The 20,747-nt window shown below is 29.9% G+C and overlaps 1 protein-coding gene and 1 long non-coding RNA gene across 6 annotated transcripts in view; one reads left to right on the top strand and one right to left on the bottom strand.

The window, feature by feature from the left end:
* The window catches only part of LOC129905198 (nitric oxide synthase), an 822,682-nt gene extending 804,504 nt beyond the window's left edge, over positions 1 to 18,178 (bottom strand). For 2 of the 3 annotated variants that reach the window (XM_055980618.1, XM_055980617.1), the window contains exon 1: positions 17,424 to 18,177. In XM_055980618.1, the coding sequence (XP_055836593.1) occupies positions 17,424 to 17,780 (357 nt within the window). In that variant the 5' untranslated portion in view covers positions 17,781 to 18,177. Of the gene's footprint in view, positions 1 to 17,423 lie in introns of all 3 variants that reach the window. The other variant, XM_055980616.1, reaches the window with a different exon arrangement.
* The window catches only part of LOC129905210 (uncharacterized), a 31,472-nt gene extending 10,725 nt beyond the window's left edge, over positions 1 to 20,747 (top strand). For 2 of the 3 annotated variants that reach the window (XR_008770566.1, XR_008770565.1), the window contains exons 2-3: positions 20,178 to 20,507; positions 20,562 to 20,747. This is a non-coding gene — a long non-coding RNA (uncharacterized LOC129905210). Of the gene's footprint in view, positions 1 to 20,152; positions 20,508 to 20,561 lie in introns of all 3 variants that reach the window. The other variant, XR_008770564.1, reaches the window with a different exon arrangement.

Here is a 20,747-nt window from a genome sequence, read left to right as displayed (position 1 = left end):
TCTAGCTGCGGATAAGAAATTGACATTTTTTCGAGTATCGATACTCGATCGGAGAAAATTTCGGATAATCGGATAAATCAAGAGTCTCGAAGCTATGTTCGCAGAGTGCAATCTGCAACGTACTTAAAGTGCGTTCTTTTATTTAAGTTTATTTTGAATTAGTATTGGAACGCACACATAAAATTATTTCTACATTTCATTTATATACATATTTACCATTGATGAAAACTTAACCTACTCTAAACTTTAAATGCTTTTTAGTGAAATAAAATCAAGGAACAAGTCGCACATAATTATTATACGGTGTTTAATATTTTTCTGTAATGTCGTTTTTATTTGCAAAAGTATTTTTTTTTCTTTCTAGCGCCATATTAAAAAAAAACTAAAAAAATTGTTTTTGACATCAAGAAATAAGTTGTCTGCATCATTGCTTTTAATTTTGGTATGCAGAAACTTTCAAAAAATGAGTTTGGATATGTCCACTTTTTTCAAATTTATGAATCTGACAGCTAGAAGTGGATGTAAAGTGAGGAAAAAGGGGAAAAGTCTCAGATTTCATGATCTATTTGAGACTTTAGCCATAACTACAATGACCTAAAAAGTGAAAAAGTGGGAAATTTACAAAAGTAAAAATTTTTTATTTATTTCTAGCGCTATTTGTTTTAGGAAAAAACTACAAAAATTGTTTTTTAAAACAAAAAATAAGCTTTCTGCATCATTATTTTTAATTTTGTGGACAGAAAAACTATCACAAAATGAGTTTGAAAATTTTCACTTTTTGACTTTTTGCAAAAAGTGGCCGTTGTAGTTATACCTTAAAGTTAAGTAAAAGTTATTTATACAAATTTTGACCCTTATTGTCAAAATTAAAAAAAGTCTTCCACATTTCACATACGAATTTCAATTTCGATCTTTCGACCCTGCATATAAACGGGCCACCTATAAAAACTCCAAATTCATGAACGACGACTGTACCCAAATCTACGAACATATCCCAATATGTCAAAAACTTATCCGAAAGCAAAACCCAAATAAAAAATCAAACTTTGAACAAATGCAGATGGATGTACAAATGGAAAATAAGGAAAATCCATTTTTAGTAATTTAATTTGGTCTGTTTCATTTCTAACGTTTAAAAATCAATAAATTATGCGTAAAAACTACTCAAAAATAATCTTGAATAAAATTCGGTTTTGTTGTTTTTGTTTTATTATCTGACAGCTAGACAGCTGCGGATGGGCAACTGCGGATACGTTTTTTTGGGAAATACAATTTGGCTGCAGATAGCGATGCCAAAAAAACACGCCTAATGAATGAAAACCATAACCAACATCCTGAGAGGAAAAATCCAGAGAATTCGATGGCGAGAGAGCGAAACACATTCACAAATACACACAAATGCTTTTACATGAGATCTGACTTCGCTGAAAAAGGGAACCCAGTCTTAAGTTTCTGCAAGGACAGTGATTTTAAGTTTCCGAAGGACAGTGATTTGTTCAATCACCTAAACACTTTATTTTATAAACAATGCTTGATTTTTCAAATTTGGAAAATTCGCCTTTTAAATATGAAAACAATGAAGTTCTTAATGTATTTGCTGATTTAAATGCTAAACGAACGTTTTTTTATTCCTTATAGGAGCGTTTAACATTATATTTGAAAGATTTTGAATAAATAGAACACTTTTGTAAGAAAATTTTGTAACATTTGTTACTAAATTTGCCTGAACCACTGGGTTAAAGTGTTGATTCAATAATATTCTAATTATATTTAAAGGAAATGAATAGGCAAACAAGGTATCCGTGATTATTTTAATATTCTTTTGACGAAAGACAATGTCACTGATATCCAATACTCTTTTTATGAAATTTTTTGCCGTATTGATTATAACTTGTTTAGGCTGTTCGGAATTAAAATTAATAAGACGACCCGAAGATGTTGGTTTCTTATACCAATCATATATCAATTTGTTGTTTTTTCTTATTACCATTACGTCAAGATATGGAAGTTTTCCATTATTTTCATTCTCAACTGTAAACATTTTCGGGTGGAAAGAATTTAAAGCAGTTAGAGTAGAATTAACATGACTAGATTTCATGATTATAAAAATGTCATCAACATATTTTGTTATTATTTTCGGCTTATCTGCAATTTTATCAAAAACCTCATCTAATAAAGCTTCCATAACAATATCTGCTAATATTGGAGAAGCAGGACTTCCCATCGGAACTCCTTGTTTTTGTTGATAGAAACGTTAAATAAATTATTATCAATCACACAAAAACGTAAGATTTTTAAGAATTTATTTTTCGGAAATGTGGTTTATTCTTTGATTGAGTCCCAACTTTTTTCGATCAATTCTAGTACTAATGGAATGGGAATGTTTGTAAATAATCAAACTACATCGAAAGAAACAAGAATATTATCTTGTTCTAAAATAATTGGAGAAACTGTTGAAATAAACGATGAAGCATTTTTAACATTATATTTAGAATTTAGAGTTATGTTTTTTAAAATTTTTACAATATATTTAGATAACTCATAACAAGGAACGCTAAGCGAAGAACAAATTGAGGTACATTTTGGCTTATGTATTTTAGGAATATCTTCATCCCCACAGTTTCCAAATTTGTGCACTTGTAATTAAGAGAGAACAAAACATGATAAAATTTTCGTTGTCTTAGAACGACCTGAAAGATAGCGGTTTGTTTCTTCGTTAGACTAAAATTTTTATTTTTTTTATTTCTATTTTCGATTGAAATTGAACCAAACTACGGAGAAAAAATTAATCGAAACTGAACCTATTTTTCCTCATGTTACAATGTTTGAACACGTGCAATTTATTAATAACATTCATCGAAATAAAAAGAAATAAGTACCTCAACTCAAATACTAACACATTGATTAGTTAAAGAAATATATATTAAGTTTTAAGATCTTAAAAAAACAAAAAATGTTAAAAAGTCATTTTTTCTTAACTTTTTTTTTTTAAAAGTGGTTTAATTAATTTGTTTTTCAAAGTATAATTATGATTTTTATTTTATTTAAAAGCTTAGTTTATTGACTATGTAAAGAGTAAAGAGTAAAGATATATTTTGTTTGAAAATATTGTTTTGTAACCCTACAATTGCTTTTTAAGTAGTCCCAAAAACAATAAGCTAAACTTAGAAACCAAAATTATTAAATTTTTTGTTACAATGTTTTTATTTTGTTTTTCTTATTTTTCTATCAATATCAAGTTAGAAAACAAGAATTGCTATAATAGTTTTCTTACAATTAATTTTTGAAAAAAAAGTCTACTTTCCATTTTTTCCTCAGAAATTCATGGAATGCGTATGTATTGGAATTTGTAGTTCAAACAAATTCCGATGGCGCTAGTTGTACCTCTCACATTATTATCTTCTAATTTGTTTCTACATGATCTCTCGCACTCGCTCTGTTGAGTGTTGTTTGGTGGTAGGTATATAGAAAAAGATGGACTTAGGTATCTACCAGAGAACCAAACGAGTCGAGTATTGTTTACGAACATCGAGTACTTACTCGAAAAAAACGATCTCGAACAAACAAAATCAACACAACTCAAATATGTTTGAGCTTTCCTGTTTAGGAGTATGATGACTCGTAAGTAATCCTACATTTCAAACGAGTTCAAACGATCATTTTTCTTTTCGAGTATAATCCAGCAAAATGATCTTGAACAAAATGTTTATGATCAATGTGATCGAAATTACTCGAACTGGAAAGGAAATGTTCAAAGTGTTCGAGGGTGGTTTTTCTTGTAGCAAAAATAAAAGAGAATCAGTTTGGTACACAAAAGCAAGTTACATTTGTTTTATTTAAATTAATTAATTTGACAAGATAATGAAATGAAGAAAAACATATTAGAATAAAATTAAAGTAAATACAGAAAAAAAAGAAAAATTAAATAAAACTTAATGCTAGATACAAAAAATTGAATAAATTAAATTAAGTTAAAAGTTATTATGAAATTATTTATGAAAAAAAATTATTTATATTGGATTTATCTTTAAGTTTGAATTCGCAATCATCAAATTATTTACAGTTTCTGGGTTCAACCTCGATCGTTGTTCTGTAATTATATTTCCAGCCTGTGAAAATGCTCGTTCTGATGCTGCTGATGTTGCGGGAATACAATTCAAGATTTTATGTGCTTCATAAAGGTTTTTGAATTGGCCTTTATTTTCACACCACCATTGAAGAATATCCACAGGGCCTTTCGTATTAAACTGAATGTATCTTTCTATTTGTAATTGATTTGTAATTTCCCCAATATACCTACCCGAAAAAATAGTCATTTGTTTTAAAAACAATCATCCCAAATCGCATTATTGCATATTTTTTTAGGGATATGTTTCTACTACGCACCTACCTGCACAAATTAACTAGGCATTCCCCACTACCCCATTTGTATTGTTACCTAACGACTAATTACTTTTTTATTTACTCAGTCATTGAAAATCCTTTTCACCACAATTATAAAACTAAAATAACCTGCTTTAATTGCAGTTGTACCGCAAACAACCAACCCGCAAAACCTAAATAAAAAAAATATGCAACAGGTACCTATAGGACGTAGAAATTTGAAGTGGTTGTTTTCATTGTTCAAACTGTTCATGATTTTTCGATCACGTTCGAACATTTCAATCACTTTCGATCATTTCGAGTAAAGCCTAGTATTTATGAACAATCAATCTGTTTACGAGTAATTCTGTTCGTGGGTATTGAGGATCGAGTATACTCATGAGTTCAAACAATTTGTGTGGTTTTGTTTGTGAGTATTTTTGTTTATGAGTATAAGATGATTTACGAGTATAGAGAGAAAACGATCGAGCACGAACGATCGTTTTAAAAAATTGAAATTGTTCGAACAGGTTCGAACATACTCATTTGGATCTCTGGTATGTAGGTACATACATTGTTATTGGTTGTACATATGTACACAGGTTTTTTCCATAAAAAAAGAGGCGCCAGGCAAGCTAATCGCGCATGCAAAGTGTTGTTGTATTTTTTTTTTCGCGAAAATGAGAAAAGAGACTAATGGATCTCTCGCACGGTCGCAATGTCTGGTATCTGTCTGGTACACGTACACGGTGCGACACTGAAAATACACCTAGGCCAGTCATTATATACATTTGGAAATGCAAAATGACCGAGAAAGCTAAATTTTGGATATGTTGTAGCATGGTATAAAAAGACAAGGTATGATCATTAGAGCCGCCATCTTACAAAATGGGGTAATAAGGTTTTGACGTTTGGCTTTTGGCAAAGTCAGAAGCAACAACAATTCCCAAGACAAATTTGTTTACAACAACAATTTCAATGGGCTGGGCTGTCAAAACCTCAATACTGAGTTTTTTTCTAATGATCATACCTTCTCTTTTTATACCATGATGTTGTAGAGGATGCTTAAAAAAGCTTAACTTGAAGTTTTCGACCAAGATTTCCTATGAGCTTTTTCCGCCATTTTGAAAAAAAGGATAAAATTGGTTTTTTGACAATAACTCGGCTATCTGACGAGATGCGAAAATTTTACAAAGAGCTTTTTTGTAGCTTTTAACGAGTTCTACAATTCATGCATACACATTTTTTGTGTATCATGAACCGTTTTCGAGATATCGATTAAAAAATTCAACAATTTAGGACATGCCATTTGTTTTTTGACATAATCTATTTTTGGGTGATGAATATCGAAAAAATTATTAACATAAAATTTGTAGACCACATTCAGACCTACAATGTCGTATTTTTATATGTTTTTTTGGCCGCAAAGTCGTTTAGTCCGCTCCCACCGCCAAGCAAGCCGCCCGTTCGGTTGTAAAAAAAAACAATCATTCATGTTTTTTTTTTTAATGTTTATATCATTATATCAGTAACACATACATACAAATGTATGTATTTATTTAATAAATAATGAAAAGTAGATGGTAATGGTTTTTTTGTTACCCCAATTTTATTAACCCAAATTTTGTAAATACAGTATACCGGCTTTTTGTGTTGATTGTGCATTTTGTAATTTGCTTCAATCTCTATATTATTTAGTTCATCAAAATTGCAATTAGATCAGTGCCAATAATTTTTGAAAATAGAAAAATTATTAGCAGCATTTAGGATAAATGGTATATGAAAGCGGAAAAATAAATTGCCCATAAACTAATTGGTGGAAAAGGGTGGGTGGGCGAAAAAGTGTTGGTGTCGAAAATCTTGGTTTTTTACGATTTCTGTCAAAAGTAGACCTCCTATCAAAAAAAGTTAAATGCAAAAGTTGTGGGTAACAAAAGTGTCATAACTTTTACTAAAACCATTTTATTTATATAATCTCAAAAATATTGAAAAAATGCAAAAAATACGATTTTTTTATTTTTTACCAAAATGGTTTGATTTTAACAAATCTTGGTTAAAAATTACTTTGTTATGTTTTCTATGTATTTTAAATGTTTTTTGAGCAAAAAGTTAATTTTTGGATTTTTGACGAATTTAATTTGATAAAATAGCTATTTGCCAATCCAAAAAGTTTTTGATTTTTGAAAAGCTTGGAATGCAGTTACTTAGATTAAAACCTTTTATGATTGTATACAAAACTATACTTTTGATTTAGAAAATATTGAGAAAAATTGAAAAAAAAACGATTTTTAAGATAGATTTTTCCGTAAATGACATAATATTGGCGAGAAATAATTTTCCATAGAAACCAAATTATACTTTTCTAATGGCCTTTTAAGAAGATTTAAATTCAATCTAGCATTAGAATAGCTCTAACGTGCAAAGTTTTTGAGATATTGAATTTTGAACGTTCAAAACACTATTTTTGTGATGTATTGGCATGTTTATATCTCAACGTGATAGAATTTTTCTGACTAAAGATTCGACCTCAGCATACAAAAAATCATTAGAAAAATATACTTTGATTTCTATAAAAAAAAACTTTTTGACTAGTGAAATCGAACAAGGCATTCACCCGCCTCCTTTCCACCAATTAGTTTGTGGGCAATTTATTTTTCCGCTTTCATATACCATTTATCATAAATGCTGCTAATAATTTTTTTATTTTCAAAAATTATTGGCACTGATCTAATTGCAATTTTGATGAACTAAATAATATTGAGATTGAAGCAAATTACAAAATGCACAATCAACACAAAAAACCGGTATACTGTATTTACAAAATTTGGGTTAATAAAATTGGGGTGACAAAAAAACCATTACCATCTACTTCTCATTATTTATTAAATAAATACATACATTTGTATGTATGTGTTACTGATATAATGATATAAACATTAAAAAAAACATGAATGATTGTTTTTTTTACAACCGAACGGGCCGGGCGGCTTGCTTGGCGGTGGGAGTGGACTAAACGATTTTGCGGCCGGCTGGAAGTCGTAATTTTTGTCCAAAAAAAATATAAAAATACGACATTATAGGTCTGAATGTGGTCTACAAATTTTATGTTAATAATTTTTTCGATATTCATCACCCAAAAATAGATTATGTCAAAAAACAAATGGCATGTCCTAAATTTTTGACTTTTTTAATCGATATCTCGAAAACGGTTCATGATACACAAAAAATGTGTATGCATGAATTGTAGAACTCGTTAAAAGCTACAAAAAAGCTCTTTGTAAAATTTTCGCATCTCGTCAGATAGCCGAGTTATTGTCAAAAAACCAATTTTATCCTTTTTTTCAAAATGGCGGAAAAAGCTCATAGGAAATCTTGGTCGAAAACTTCAAGTTAAGCTTTTTTAAGCATCCTCTACAACATATCCAAAATCTAGCTTTCTCGGTCATTTTGCATTTCTAAGCCGTTTTTTCCGACATAATGACTGGCCTAACCCGACAAACTACATTGTGTAGGCTGTTCGTATGGTCGAATAATGCATAAAAATATTTTTGTTATATTTTTAGAACCCTCCATTTTTTTTTTATTTACAAAAAACCATTTTTACAGACTTTACGAGGTAATCTATTAATATCTCAGTCATTTTTTTAACAATTCTAAATGTGTTCTATGTTTGTATGCTCCTAAGATCTAATATGGTTGGAAATAAACTAAAAAAAATATTCCCCAAGTTTCAAGTCTCTAACTTTATTCTAACCTGTGCCGCCAAGCGGTTGAAGTTTCTTATGGGAATAACATTGGGTTTCTTTACCTTGTTCGGTCAATCTTAAATTTCAGCCAAACCATTTGTTCAAAAACTTTAAAACTTTACAGACTCAAACCTTATAAATATAGCTATCATGTGAACATTTTACAGATTTTTAATCGTTATAATTTTAGAGATTTAGCTTGGTAAAGAAAATCATTTTTTTTCAGACTTTCTCAAAAATCGCTTTTTACACTATTAATGCAAAAAAATTAAAAAACACATTTTATTCACAAATAAGCATTGTATGAATATTTAAAATGTATATTCAATTCATAGTTATACAATAAACTAATTGTGTACCTATTCATTCTTCAACTTACATCGATATTCAAAAATCCTGTTCCCGATTTAAGAAAAAGGACTGTAGTAAATAAATAAAAAACTAGTTAATTATATAACTTTGAATTGAATATAAGTTTCAAATATACATACTATGCTTATTTGTGAATAAAAATGTATTTTTTTTTTTAATTTAAAAAAATGATTTTCTTTACCAAGCTAAATCTCTAAAATTACCTATAACGATTAAAAATCTGTAAAATGTTCACATGATAGCTACATTTGTAAAGTTTGAGTCTGTAAAGTTTTAAATTTTTTGAACAAATGGTTTGGCTGGAATTTTATAATTGATCGAACAAGGTAAAAGAAACCCCATGTTATTTCCATAAGAAACTTCAACCGCTTGGCGGCACGGGTTAGAATAAAGTTAAAGCCTTGAAACTTGGAAAATTTTTTTTTTAGTTTATTTCCAACAATAAAAGATCTTAGGAGCATACAAATTACAATTATTTTAAAATAACGAGCACCCTATTGTGCACCTTGCAATTCACATCATGATATGCCATATTTTCTAGTTACGAAAATGTAGCCTACATTCCGCAGTTTTGGTCAAATTTAATAAAACTATACACCAATTTATGCCTAACTTTATTTTTTACTTGCGATATAGGTACTATAGGGCAAGTTTAGGATTCGTAAAAAAAATCGAACTCGAGATAACAATTTTACATGACATTACGATGATGGAGAATGCCAAAAAAGTGAGTCCGGCAATTCTGTCTGTCTGTCTGTCTGTCTGTGTGTCTGTCTCTATCTGGAGCTGCAGCCTAAACCAGTGAAGTGATTTTCTTCAAACTTGGTAGTTAGCAGTTTTTGGTGATTCCCTAGAGGGGAAATTGAAATTTTTTTTTTATGACCAAAACTAACGGTACTTGCCATATAACGGAAATAGAAAAGTTAATATTTTTCAAAAACGGCTCTAACGATTTTGATTTAAATTTTTGTGTGTAGTACTACACATAAGAGCCAACTTTTAAAATAAAAAAAATATTTTTTGTACCGTTATTAATGGTACCTGTCATAGAACGGTTTTTTTCGTTTCTGAATATCTCGTACAACATTAACCCGATTTAAATGAAATTTTTTATACAAACGTGTGTAAGTAAAGATAATATTAAGAATTTAGAAAATTTTCAAAAAACGCATTTTTGGATCTTTAAAAAATATTTCAAAATTTTTTTTTGAAAAATCAATTTTTTGAAAACAGATCAATGAAAAATTTTGAAATTTAGTTTTTATGTGTAAATTAATTATTTCTTCAAAATGGCATACCAACTTTTTTTTTGAAAAATGTTAAAACATTTTTATACATAAAAAATTATTTTTTTAAAAAACGGCTCCTACAATTTTCGAAAATTTTTTTCTAAAAATACATTTTTATACAAGAAATAAAATGGCATATTTGTTTTTTTTTTTAAGATAATTTAAAATGGAGTTTAATTAATTATAAAAACAGATTTAATTTTTTTATACTACTTATGAAATTTCTTCAAAATATCAAATTTTAAATTTCTTGAATAAAAAGCTTTAACATTATAGTTACTTTAAGCATAAGAGCAAGTACGTGCGACCCCAGTCGTGCAATTTATTTTGTTTGCTTTATTGTGCAATAAAAATGGGTAAAGTTGAATAAATTGAGGAAAAAATCACTTTTTCAAGATTTATGGGATAAAAACCTACAATAGACTTATGTACATCATTTCAAAGGTTTGAGAACCCTCTTTCCAAAAACATATAACACATTGAGAATTGTTAAAAAAATGACTGAGATATTGGTAGATTACCTCGTAAAGTCTGTAAAAATGGTTTTTTGTAAATAAAAAAAAAGAGTGTGTGTACACATGTACACGCGACTGAAGTTATACTTCTCACTCAGTATATCAAATTAATTTCATTTGATATTTTTATTATTTTTGTTTTATATTGTTTTTAAAATAATCAAACAGCGTATTTATTTAACCGTACCGTCAAATACAGAGATTCTTTCTTTAGCCGCACCACACGAATGTGGAATATATTACCCGCCTCTGTTTTTCCCTGCCATTTTAATGTCCAGAGCTTTAAAACTAATGTGCATCGGTTTCTCCTTTTAAATCCCTCCCTATTTTCCTGAAGCTCGCACTGTGTTTAACATATTAAGGGTATTTAACTCCCTTTAGTGCGCGTAAATTATAAAAAAAAAAAAAAAAAAAAAAAAAATCTCAGCTTATGGTATTCTTAGGAAATTTTTTGATGCTATCTCCGTACCTTTACCCAAGACAATCTGACTTCCCTGAATATAGTTATGCATGAAAAAATCTTCATAATAGGAAATTAAGAATCTTCAAACCAATTTCCGGAACTAAATTTTTGAGAAAAAAAAATTAAATTTTATCTACGATTGATGGCCTTTATATCAATAGGTACAAGTTTAGTTTTAGTCTATGTTGTTTTCTTTTCCTTGTACCTATTTATGATTATTTACGTTTTTGTTTTATGCAACTTACCACATGCAATTTGCCACATGCAACTTGCCAGATGCAACTTGCTAGATGCAACTTGCCACATGCAACTTGCCACACGCAACTTGCCACATACAACTTGCTACATTTTGCATACTCAATGCCACATGCCTCGTGCTACTTGCCACATACCACAAGCACTTGCACCATGATTCATGCCACATGGTACTTGCCAAATGCCACACGCAACTTGCGACTTGCATTTTTAAATACTTAAGTTCTCCCAACTCTAAAGGGGAAACGACAGCCCTGCTGCCCATTTGTCTCGGAGATGGCGATCGCGTCATAATCCCTTTGACATTCTTGTCAAAAAACAAATTTTCATACCCACCGTCCCATAAGAAGTATAACTTCAAAAAAGGAGGGTTCTAAAAATATAACAAAAATATTTTTAGCATTATTCGACCAGCCTTCACAATGTGGTTTGTCGGGTGTATTTATTTTTTTTTTATTTTGTAGCACAGTGTTATAATTCCAAACAGCCTAAACAAGTTATAATCAATACGGCAAAAAATTTCATAAAAAGAGTATTGGATATCAGTGACATTGTCTTTCGACAAAAGAATATTAAAATAATCACGGATACCTAGTTTGCCAATTCGTTTCCTTTAAATATAATTAGAACATTATTGAATAAACACTTGAACCCAGTGGTTCAGGCAAATTTAGTAACAAATGTTACACAGTTTTCATACAAAAGTGTTCTATTTATTCCAAATCTTTCAAATAGAATGTTAACCCATTCTCTTCCATTGTACTTTTTAAAGTACAGCGAAATGCATTGAGATTTTGTGCATGCAAAACCAGTCGGGGACATAAAATATTCGTTTAAAGATGTTTTTTAGATTTAACTGAGTGTTTTTGATTTCTCCAAATACATATATTTTTTTAAAAATTGAATTAGGGTGTACCCAATTGTCTTTTTGCGCAAAGCATTTTAAATTATTTTTCTTTTTGCTTCGGTCGAAAAAGTTTGTATATAAAAAAAAATTTAATAGACCAAATGTTTTGCTTATTTCTGCAATAATCAATTGGAAATAAACCCAAAATTAAGAAAATAATAAATTGTATCATATTTTTATACATAAATACGGAGATAAGCAAAGCTAAAGTTAAATGTACTTTAAAAAGTACAGTGGGATCATACATACATTTTTCTTTCAAGTACTTTGAATGGATTTTATACTATCCCCAGTATAAATTTGTATGAAAAACTTTTCCAAAATTTTAGTGCTGCCCTAGTTTATAACAATGCGGAAGTAGTCAACGCTTATATAGTTGGCTCAAAGAAAGAAGGCTTAGGGACATTACGCCCACTTTTTTGGGGCTTATGACCCACTCAAGTCCCACTCAAGTGGGACATTAGTCCCAAATGAAAAATTCGATTTTGTACTTATGTCCCACCTTATTGGGACATCAGTCCATACCAGAATTTTATATAGTTATACCCCACCTAGCATATTTGTTTTCAAAAGGTATCCAACAAAAGGAATCTTTAAATCCAGATTCCTCAAATGCAAAGGAACTTTGCATACAACCAACTTCGCACCTACCCCATATCTAATAGTGTGTCCAAGCAGTTGCGGGGAAGCAGTATGTCCTCCTTCCCCTCCTAAACATATTTCACTAATACTGAGTGCAAGCACTGTATAATATTTAAGCAATAATGGTGTGTAAACAATGGTGGACACACGATAGGATTTGGTGTACGTGCGAGGTTATGTCCCTGGGCCTTATCTTATATCCCTTATTTTTTGACCATTGGACAGTATGACAGATGAAGAAGACATCGATGAAGACAACATAAAAATAATAGAGCTACGGTAATGTTCGACTTAAAATTACAAAAGTACTAACACTCCAATATCTCAAAAATCGCATTATAGAGAGCGCTAGACAACAGTTTCTTAAAAAAAAAAAACTGCCTACACAACTAAAGTGTCGCAAATGTCATTTATGGTTAAAATGTTGCTGTTGAATGTGTAATGTTACAGTATGCATTGCGAAAGAGTGTTTTGAAAATTCTAATATTTGTGAAAATTAATATGGTATGCATGATCCCATTGTACTAAAAAAAGTACACCCCATAACTCCTTACCAACAATTTTTAAAAATAATTTTTCTTTCTATATATCTTAACTTTTATCTAAATAAACGGAAAATAACATAAAAATACATTATTTTTAATTTTTACTACACTCGGGTGCTAATGGGTTAAACGCTCATATAAGGAATAAAGAAAACGTTCGTTTAGCATTTAAATCAGCAAATACATTAAGAACTTCATTGTTTTCATATTTAAAAGACGAATTTTCCAAATCTGAAAAATCAAGCATTGTTTATAAAATAAAGTGTTTACAGCAATGATTTTGGTTGAAGTATGGGAAACAGTTTATCTCCTTTGTTGGCAGAGGCGTTTATGTCCAACTTCGAAACCGATATAAAAAAGGAAGGCCTTCTACCACGCATATGGTGGCAGTGTTGCCGCTGGAAAAAATCAAAAAGGGCCAATCATAAAATTTCGTGAAGCAAAAAAAAAAACAAATTATAAAACATCACCGAAGACATAGGTTAAACTTTTAATAATAAAATAAATTAATTAAAAAAAAAAACAAAAAACAAAACAGTTCTTGACAAAATATGTATATGCAAACTTTCGATATTTATACACTAATTTGGACTTTGGTTTACCCAGTTTTCATGATCTTTTCCTGGTTTAATTAAATCAAGGGCTGTCATCAAGGAAGTGCTTATTTTTACAATTAATCTATTTTCGTAAGCTGTCAGCTGAAGCACTGCTATGAAGAGTTTTCAAACATAATTTCATCCAAACCATTTTTAAATAACCCGCGTTTCAAGAACCTTGTCCGCAGATCCAGCCTCGAGCATTTAGGGCCATTTTTTTCACTCGGAGTTGAACAAAACTTGAGAATTTTTAATATAAAAATTCTCAAGTTATGTTCAACTCCGAGTGAAAAAAATGGCCCTTAATATACCTTCTCGGAATTCAATCGACTAAATGCTGGAAATCAGAAACCAGATCTACGTTCTTAATTCAAGTCAACTGTTCTATTTTTTATCTTTTAAAACAAAAACTTAAGCTATAAATAAAAAGAGCCATTTTGCTATTTTTTTTTTAAAGTGGGGGCAAAAAAATAACAAACATTTAAGCGACAATTTAATAATAAAACACTCAAACAAAATAAGAAAAAGAAATCTTTCAACTCTTTTCGCGCAGACTGTTAGGTATTTCAAATAAATCTGACCAAAGACGAGTGGCTATCGCTTTCGTTCCGAATGTCACAAACAAATTACATAAATACTATGAGAAATCAATCATAAAAATCGTACACAAAAACAACAACAAACTTCGTTTATCACTTGGAACTACAAAAGACTCTATACCAATGCTTGAGCGAAGTGGTGCTCATAAAATCACCTGCAAAGACTGCGATGCCTCTTGCATTGGACTGACGAGAAGGGCTTTGAAGACAAGAGCAAGTGAACACGAAAGAACAATAGACAACATAGTAGAGTAACTAAATCAAATTATTAGGGAACCCGGCCGAACAGCTATAAACGATTTTGACGGTTTTGTAATTAGGTAATTAAAAATACTTCAAAGTTTATAGATTAAAAATTGTCGAATTGTTTTTTAAAATTAAACTTAAATTTTTTTTAACAAAACCATTTTTTTTTTGCTTAAACTTCATAAAACAAAGGAAAGCAAAAGATTCTCTAGGTAATTTAAGGAAAAAAATATAGTGGAGTAAGGGACATTCTTCCATCGTTTAAGCGATAAATGCAATTTTCTCACAATCTGACTTCAAACACAAAAAAAAAAATATTTTGAAAACAACGGCAACACCTACAATATTTTAAAATACATTTTTAAAATGCCAGAAGCTCATTGTTATCTCTTAAATTTAAATTTATAATTTCAAATCATAAAAAATGTGGCCCCAAGAAATTGAAAATAAATGTATTTTATATTAAATAAAAGTTTTAAGAACGACATGTTAAAATTTTGTCTATAATTATTTTTTTTTTTTATTTGAGTTCAATTTCCATACTTTCAAAAGCCCTTCATTCAATTAACTTAATTTTAATTTTAAAAATGTGACTAAGCTTCTAGCTTTTTAAAAATGTATATTTAAGTATTTTATGTGTTGCCGTTATGTTCTAATATTTTTTTTTGTGTTTGAAGTCAATTAATAAGAAAATTGCATCTATCGCTTGAACGATGGAAGATTGTCCCTCACTCCCATATATTTTTTTTCCTTGAATTTAGTAGATCATCTTTTGGCATCAATTAATTTATGAAATTTAAGAAAAATTTTTGGAAAAAAAATTTTTTTGTTCACAAAAATCTTCAATTAAATTTAAAAAAAATTAAAACGGCAACACCGACAATTTTTAATCTATAAACTTTAAATAATTTTTAATTACCGACGCACAGTGTGCAATTTTGCCAATCTAGCGGAACTAAATTCGTGGTTCCAAGTACACTTAATTTTTGCTATGAAAACTAGTTTAATTATATTAAATATGTATTTCTACAAGTGCCTTATTGATTTTCAGATATATATATCTAATTATGAGTCCGATATGAGAACATATATGTATGTACAAAATAGGTGGGGAAGAGCCGACATCAAGCAATCGATTTTGGGAGTTGTTTATCAAAACTATCTATACCTCGAAAACGAAGCAAGATATCGACAAATTTTATTTAATCTTTTTGTCTTACATTATTATGAGGAGTCTAAAAAAGTAATTTGCGATTGACAAAAATCTGATTTTCGATTTTTGAAAATATCGAAAATACGTTTTTGGCCAATAAATCTGAACAAACAAAAATATTGCATGGGGGCCGCAGCTATTCACAAAAACCCTTTACGGATTCTGATAAATAGAATATTGAGCGAGGTCCTAAGCACCATTTCACGAAAGATACATGCGTATACATTTTTAAAACGCTGGACGAAGTCAGAACAAATAATTGAAATAAAGGGCCTAAGGTTTTGAAACAAAATTAAATTTTCTTCCATTTTAAGACTTAACAACACATTTTTTTTGTGGTAACATCATAGAATACCAAAAAATAATAAAAAAAAAAAAATGTTTGTCCAGCTAGCTTTGATAAATAATAAAATACACAACTATTAGTTTCACTCAAAAAAATCAACTTACTTTAAATATATTTTTGCTTATTTTAAACTTATGTTCATGACACTGCAGAACGCCGCATGCAGTTTTAATTTTTGTTTCCTTGTTAAAATTTCATTGTATGGAATCGCGCGACGACGCTTTGAAAAAAAAGATCAACAAAATCTAAGCTGTTCGGCCGGGTTCCCTAACATTGCCAATTTTTGAGCTTTAGTTACTCCACTAACAAGGAAATTCAAGAAGCGATACCATCACACATCTTTAATTTCGACAACACAGAGTTTCACTCTGTTACCTACACCAATTATTGACAACATACAAATTTTAAAAACAGTAAATAATCCATCTAAGTTAGATGCTTACGAATCTTTTTTCATTCAAACTACAAATAAATTTAATATATTTAGAAGCTGGTGCAATAGAGTCATCTCTTTTTAATGTAAAATTTGTTATTTATTTACTTTGTGTAAGCGAGCTATTTTTGTAAGCTATTTAATTTTGTAAGCGAGTTGTTTTTGTTTTAAATGTCATTTTCAGCTTTGTTCATTTCATTTTGTTTTATTAAACTCACGCTGAAGATGAACTTTCAATTTAAGGTTCGAAATGCATTCGATAAAATAATAAATATTTAAAAACTAAATTTCATCTGTGTTTTTATATTTTGTTATCGATTTTTTGCGGTCAATAAGAAACAATATTCTATTCTATAATAAATAAGCAGTATTTACAGTCAGTTTGTCCAAAGAAATACGTAAGATTAAATTTTGTCTCTTTTTTTAACTTGAATTTTTAGATCAGATTTGTTTGTGTAATTCAAATAAAAAAAATTCTGAATTTCTTATCAAATAAAATAATTAAATTTTAATATTTTGAAATTTCAATGATACGAAACGTCTTTTTCAAGACTTCTATTATTGAGTTTTAGGATATTTTACCATATATAAAAAAAGAGACAAGCAGATTGTTAAGAAACCTTAAGAGGTTTGAAATTTTTTAAAATATTGTAAGTATAGATATTCAGTATTCATTTGTTATTCTTAAGAAATTTCATTTATAGAGTCCTGAAGAAAGGTATATCAATACCTGAAACGTCGACTGATACAAGTAGGAAAGTTAGAAAAGACCTGTAGCCCACAAAAGTAGAATTTGTTATTTTATTAAAAAGGTCACGTAAGAAGGAATATTTATTAAATTCTTTATCTTAGCAAAATTTTCAATGGAAAAAGTATTGAATTATAATTACTTACATCTTTTCCGGAATCATTTAGAGTATCATATACATCTGCATAGTTCAACATATTTCTCAAACGAATATGTTTTCGTCCAAAACTGCCTCGCTTTTCTCTACTACCCAAAGTAATTTCTTCCATTATGTTATGCTTATTTATAATAACTTTGCTATCGGCCTCCAATATTTTATTTTTATACGTTTTTTTCAAAGTGTTTGTCTTATCAATACTTAAATATTTTTCTATGTTTGTGGCCTCTATTGAATCTTTAGGGCCTCCAATCGATCTATTAAGAGAAAATGAAACCTTTTTCCTCTTTGTGTTTCTACTCTTGATGTGAGTCTTTTGTATCTCGGAGAATAAATTGGCCTGCATCCTTTGAAATGGTTTAGCATATAAAACCACTTAATATTTAAGAATGTAGAGAGATAAACATTTAATTACTTATTTTTTTAAAATAGAAAACCGAAATAATTCTTGTGATTAGACAAAGAAAATAATCCATGGGAGCATCCTTTTAATATGAGAAGTAGCAATTTTTAGATGAAATCATTTAAAAGATTGTTGATGTTAAAAAACTCAATCAGTAACAAGAAACACTCAATCATTATTCCTGCCAATTTTAATATAAAGAAATCTTTGTGTTTGAGCGAAGTTATAATTAATATAGCACCGTTTAATTTGGAATTATTTTTATTATTTTTCTAGAAACAGCTTTTTACAGTTAAGGTACACATTCTGATAATCATTTCATTGAGCTAACTTTGTATCCAGGGATGTATGCAACATGTTAGCGCATGGGTGTGAATCAATAAAATTGGTATACTATGCTATGGGAACAGCGTTGCCAGAACCGACTCTTTAACGCCAAATAGATTCTTTGAAAATTTCACTCGCTATTCAAAATTTTGATTTCCGGTCTATCAAAATTCGGCTCATTAACTTTTGAATTTGGCGATTAAAATCAAAGTCTAGTACACAGATCATGCAAAATTTTAGCTGGCCTTTTTCTCCTTTCTCTTCACTTTTTTTGTGTGCTAAGCTGTGACAAATAAAATACAGTTGGAAGCATAACTATGATTTTTAAGCTGGAGCTTCTGAAATTGTTGACTAAATTTAAGCTCAGCTAAATTTTTTAGAGATTTTTGTAGGGGAGCTGTGTTTCCCATATGATTAACATGGGAAAGACTCTGGTATTGAGTTTAAAATTTCATAACTCTTTAATGCTTCATCAAAATCAAAATATAATATTTTCACATTTTTCCTTCATTGTTCCCGTTTAAATATCTGCTTAATATGTTCACTTCACAGCTGTACTTAAATCAGGTCGAGTATTTACCATTAGGTACATTAGGGGTTTTTCTTTTTAAGCCCCGAGCGGGGAACTGCGCTGTCAAAAAACGTTACTTTTCAAGCCTAGTACGCAGCAGAAACGAAATAAAATTTCTATACAAAAATAGGACACCAAAATCTTGAACGAAATTAAATGGCGCAAAATTCTAAACGATTTAGTAAATTGTTAAAGCCATTTTAGTAAGATACTAAGTTAAAAAGAAGAATTTGCTAATTTTATCTGAAAGAAAAAAAAACACAAATATATTCCAACCTTTATTAAGGCTGGAAATCTCATATAGAAAATTGGCAATTTAATTCATAATGTGCGTTCACTCCAGAAGAAAAGTGTAAAGTGTATATCTGGAGAAAACTCCTCAGTAATTCCCAAACATACTAACTTAGGTTGACCAGCGTCGCGTTCTTAAAGCGCCTACAATCCACTGTGAATGTAATTCCGTAATACGAAAATAAAAAATTGAACTTCCACGCTAATCATTAATCGTTTTATTCATTTTGAGCTTATTCAAAACATTATATAGGTACCTAGGTTCTTATTGTTCAAACATGAAAACAACCAATCTATAGATAACCCAATGTGTATGTAAAATAAAGATAAGACATTCACTGACAGTTATCTACAGACAAATTACATTTACATAAGTAACCAACATAGGCATTAAGAATAGAAAGATAAGAACATAGACATTTGGGCCTATTCTGTGAAATCTTTAATTCTGCTATGAATTTTCTGTTATGAATGATCCATAAAAGATCTTTTATAATTGGTAATCAGGAGTTCGAACTTTTATAAAATTCTGTTATGAAACTTCGAAAACGAGAATCTGTTATGAACAAAGCAAACAGAACTAAAATCTTTTATCATCTGTCATACTCATAACAAATTAAACCTTTGGATTAATAATGCAAAAATATGAATGAAATGAATTCCAAAAAAGTAAATGGATTACATACAGCCACTGCTGCTATGCTATCCATACCACGGAATACCATTTGCCTTTCCACTTTCAGGCCATTCCCGCACACCACATTTATACCCAATTCCCAATACCCAATTGGGTATTGCAGATTGGAAAGATTCCATACCATGATATGAACACCAGCAGTGTTATACGATGTTTACATAATGTACATATCACTATAATCAGAACATATAAAACATTTCTTTTAGGATCCAGACAGCAAAAAACAACTTTAGAACAAAAAGATATATAATATTGCTCTTTAGTATTTTGTTTATATGTAGCGTCGTTGCTGTCCCTCAATAGCACCCCTATAGTTGTAATTTATGTCAAGAATTATTATCCAAAAAATATAAATTACATTTTTTAAAACTCGTTTAATTTAAGTTGTCAATGATTCTCGTTCTTTATTGAAATAAAATACATACACAGGTATGTCTTTTTTATATCTTTTTAGGTTTTCCACAACTGGAGGTATGCCGTTACCTACAAACTCCGCTCACAAAAGGTGGACAAAAATAAAACGGGTGAACACAAAACAAACGCAGAGAGACTCGAGGAACATGCTATGGCCTGCTCGGGCCGAGTTGTGGTCAATGGCAATTCAAATGTTCCTGTGGCAAAATGTTCCAAGTTTTTAGAAACTTCTGCTGCGGAACATCCGAAAAGCCAAACACTAAATTTGGAAGCGGAAGAGTCGGTGGAACATTCGGTGTTTGTGGACGATGTGGTAAATGCTGATGATGAGCAAAAACCAAAAAGAAAAAAAAAAACAACACTATCTTAGGTAAACTTGTGAAATTTTGTAACTACATTTTTCTTTAATCCATGAAAATTACAGACGATGAGCTTATTCAGATCATCCAAGTTTCCGAGGAAAATAAGCAGGGGTATGCAGACCAAATTAGTTGCAAATTGGACCAAATTTCTGCTGACATCCAAGCCTTGACGGCAGCACAAATGGCCACTACTGCGGCAATAGAACATTTGGTTACAATTGTTACATAGTGTATCAAATGACTCAATG

The sequence above is a fragment of the Episyrphus balteatus genome, chromosome 1, assembly GCF_945859705.1.
Source record: "Episyrphus balteatus chromosome 1, idEpiBalt1.1, whole genome shotgun sequence".
Taxonomy (NCBI): domain Eukaryota; kingdom Metazoa; phylum Arthropoda; class Insecta; order Diptera; family Syrphidae; genus Episyrphus; species Episyrphus balteatus.
The sequence above is the reverse complement of the archived record's forward strand: the minus strand, read 5'-3'. Positions and strand labels throughout refer to the sequence as shown.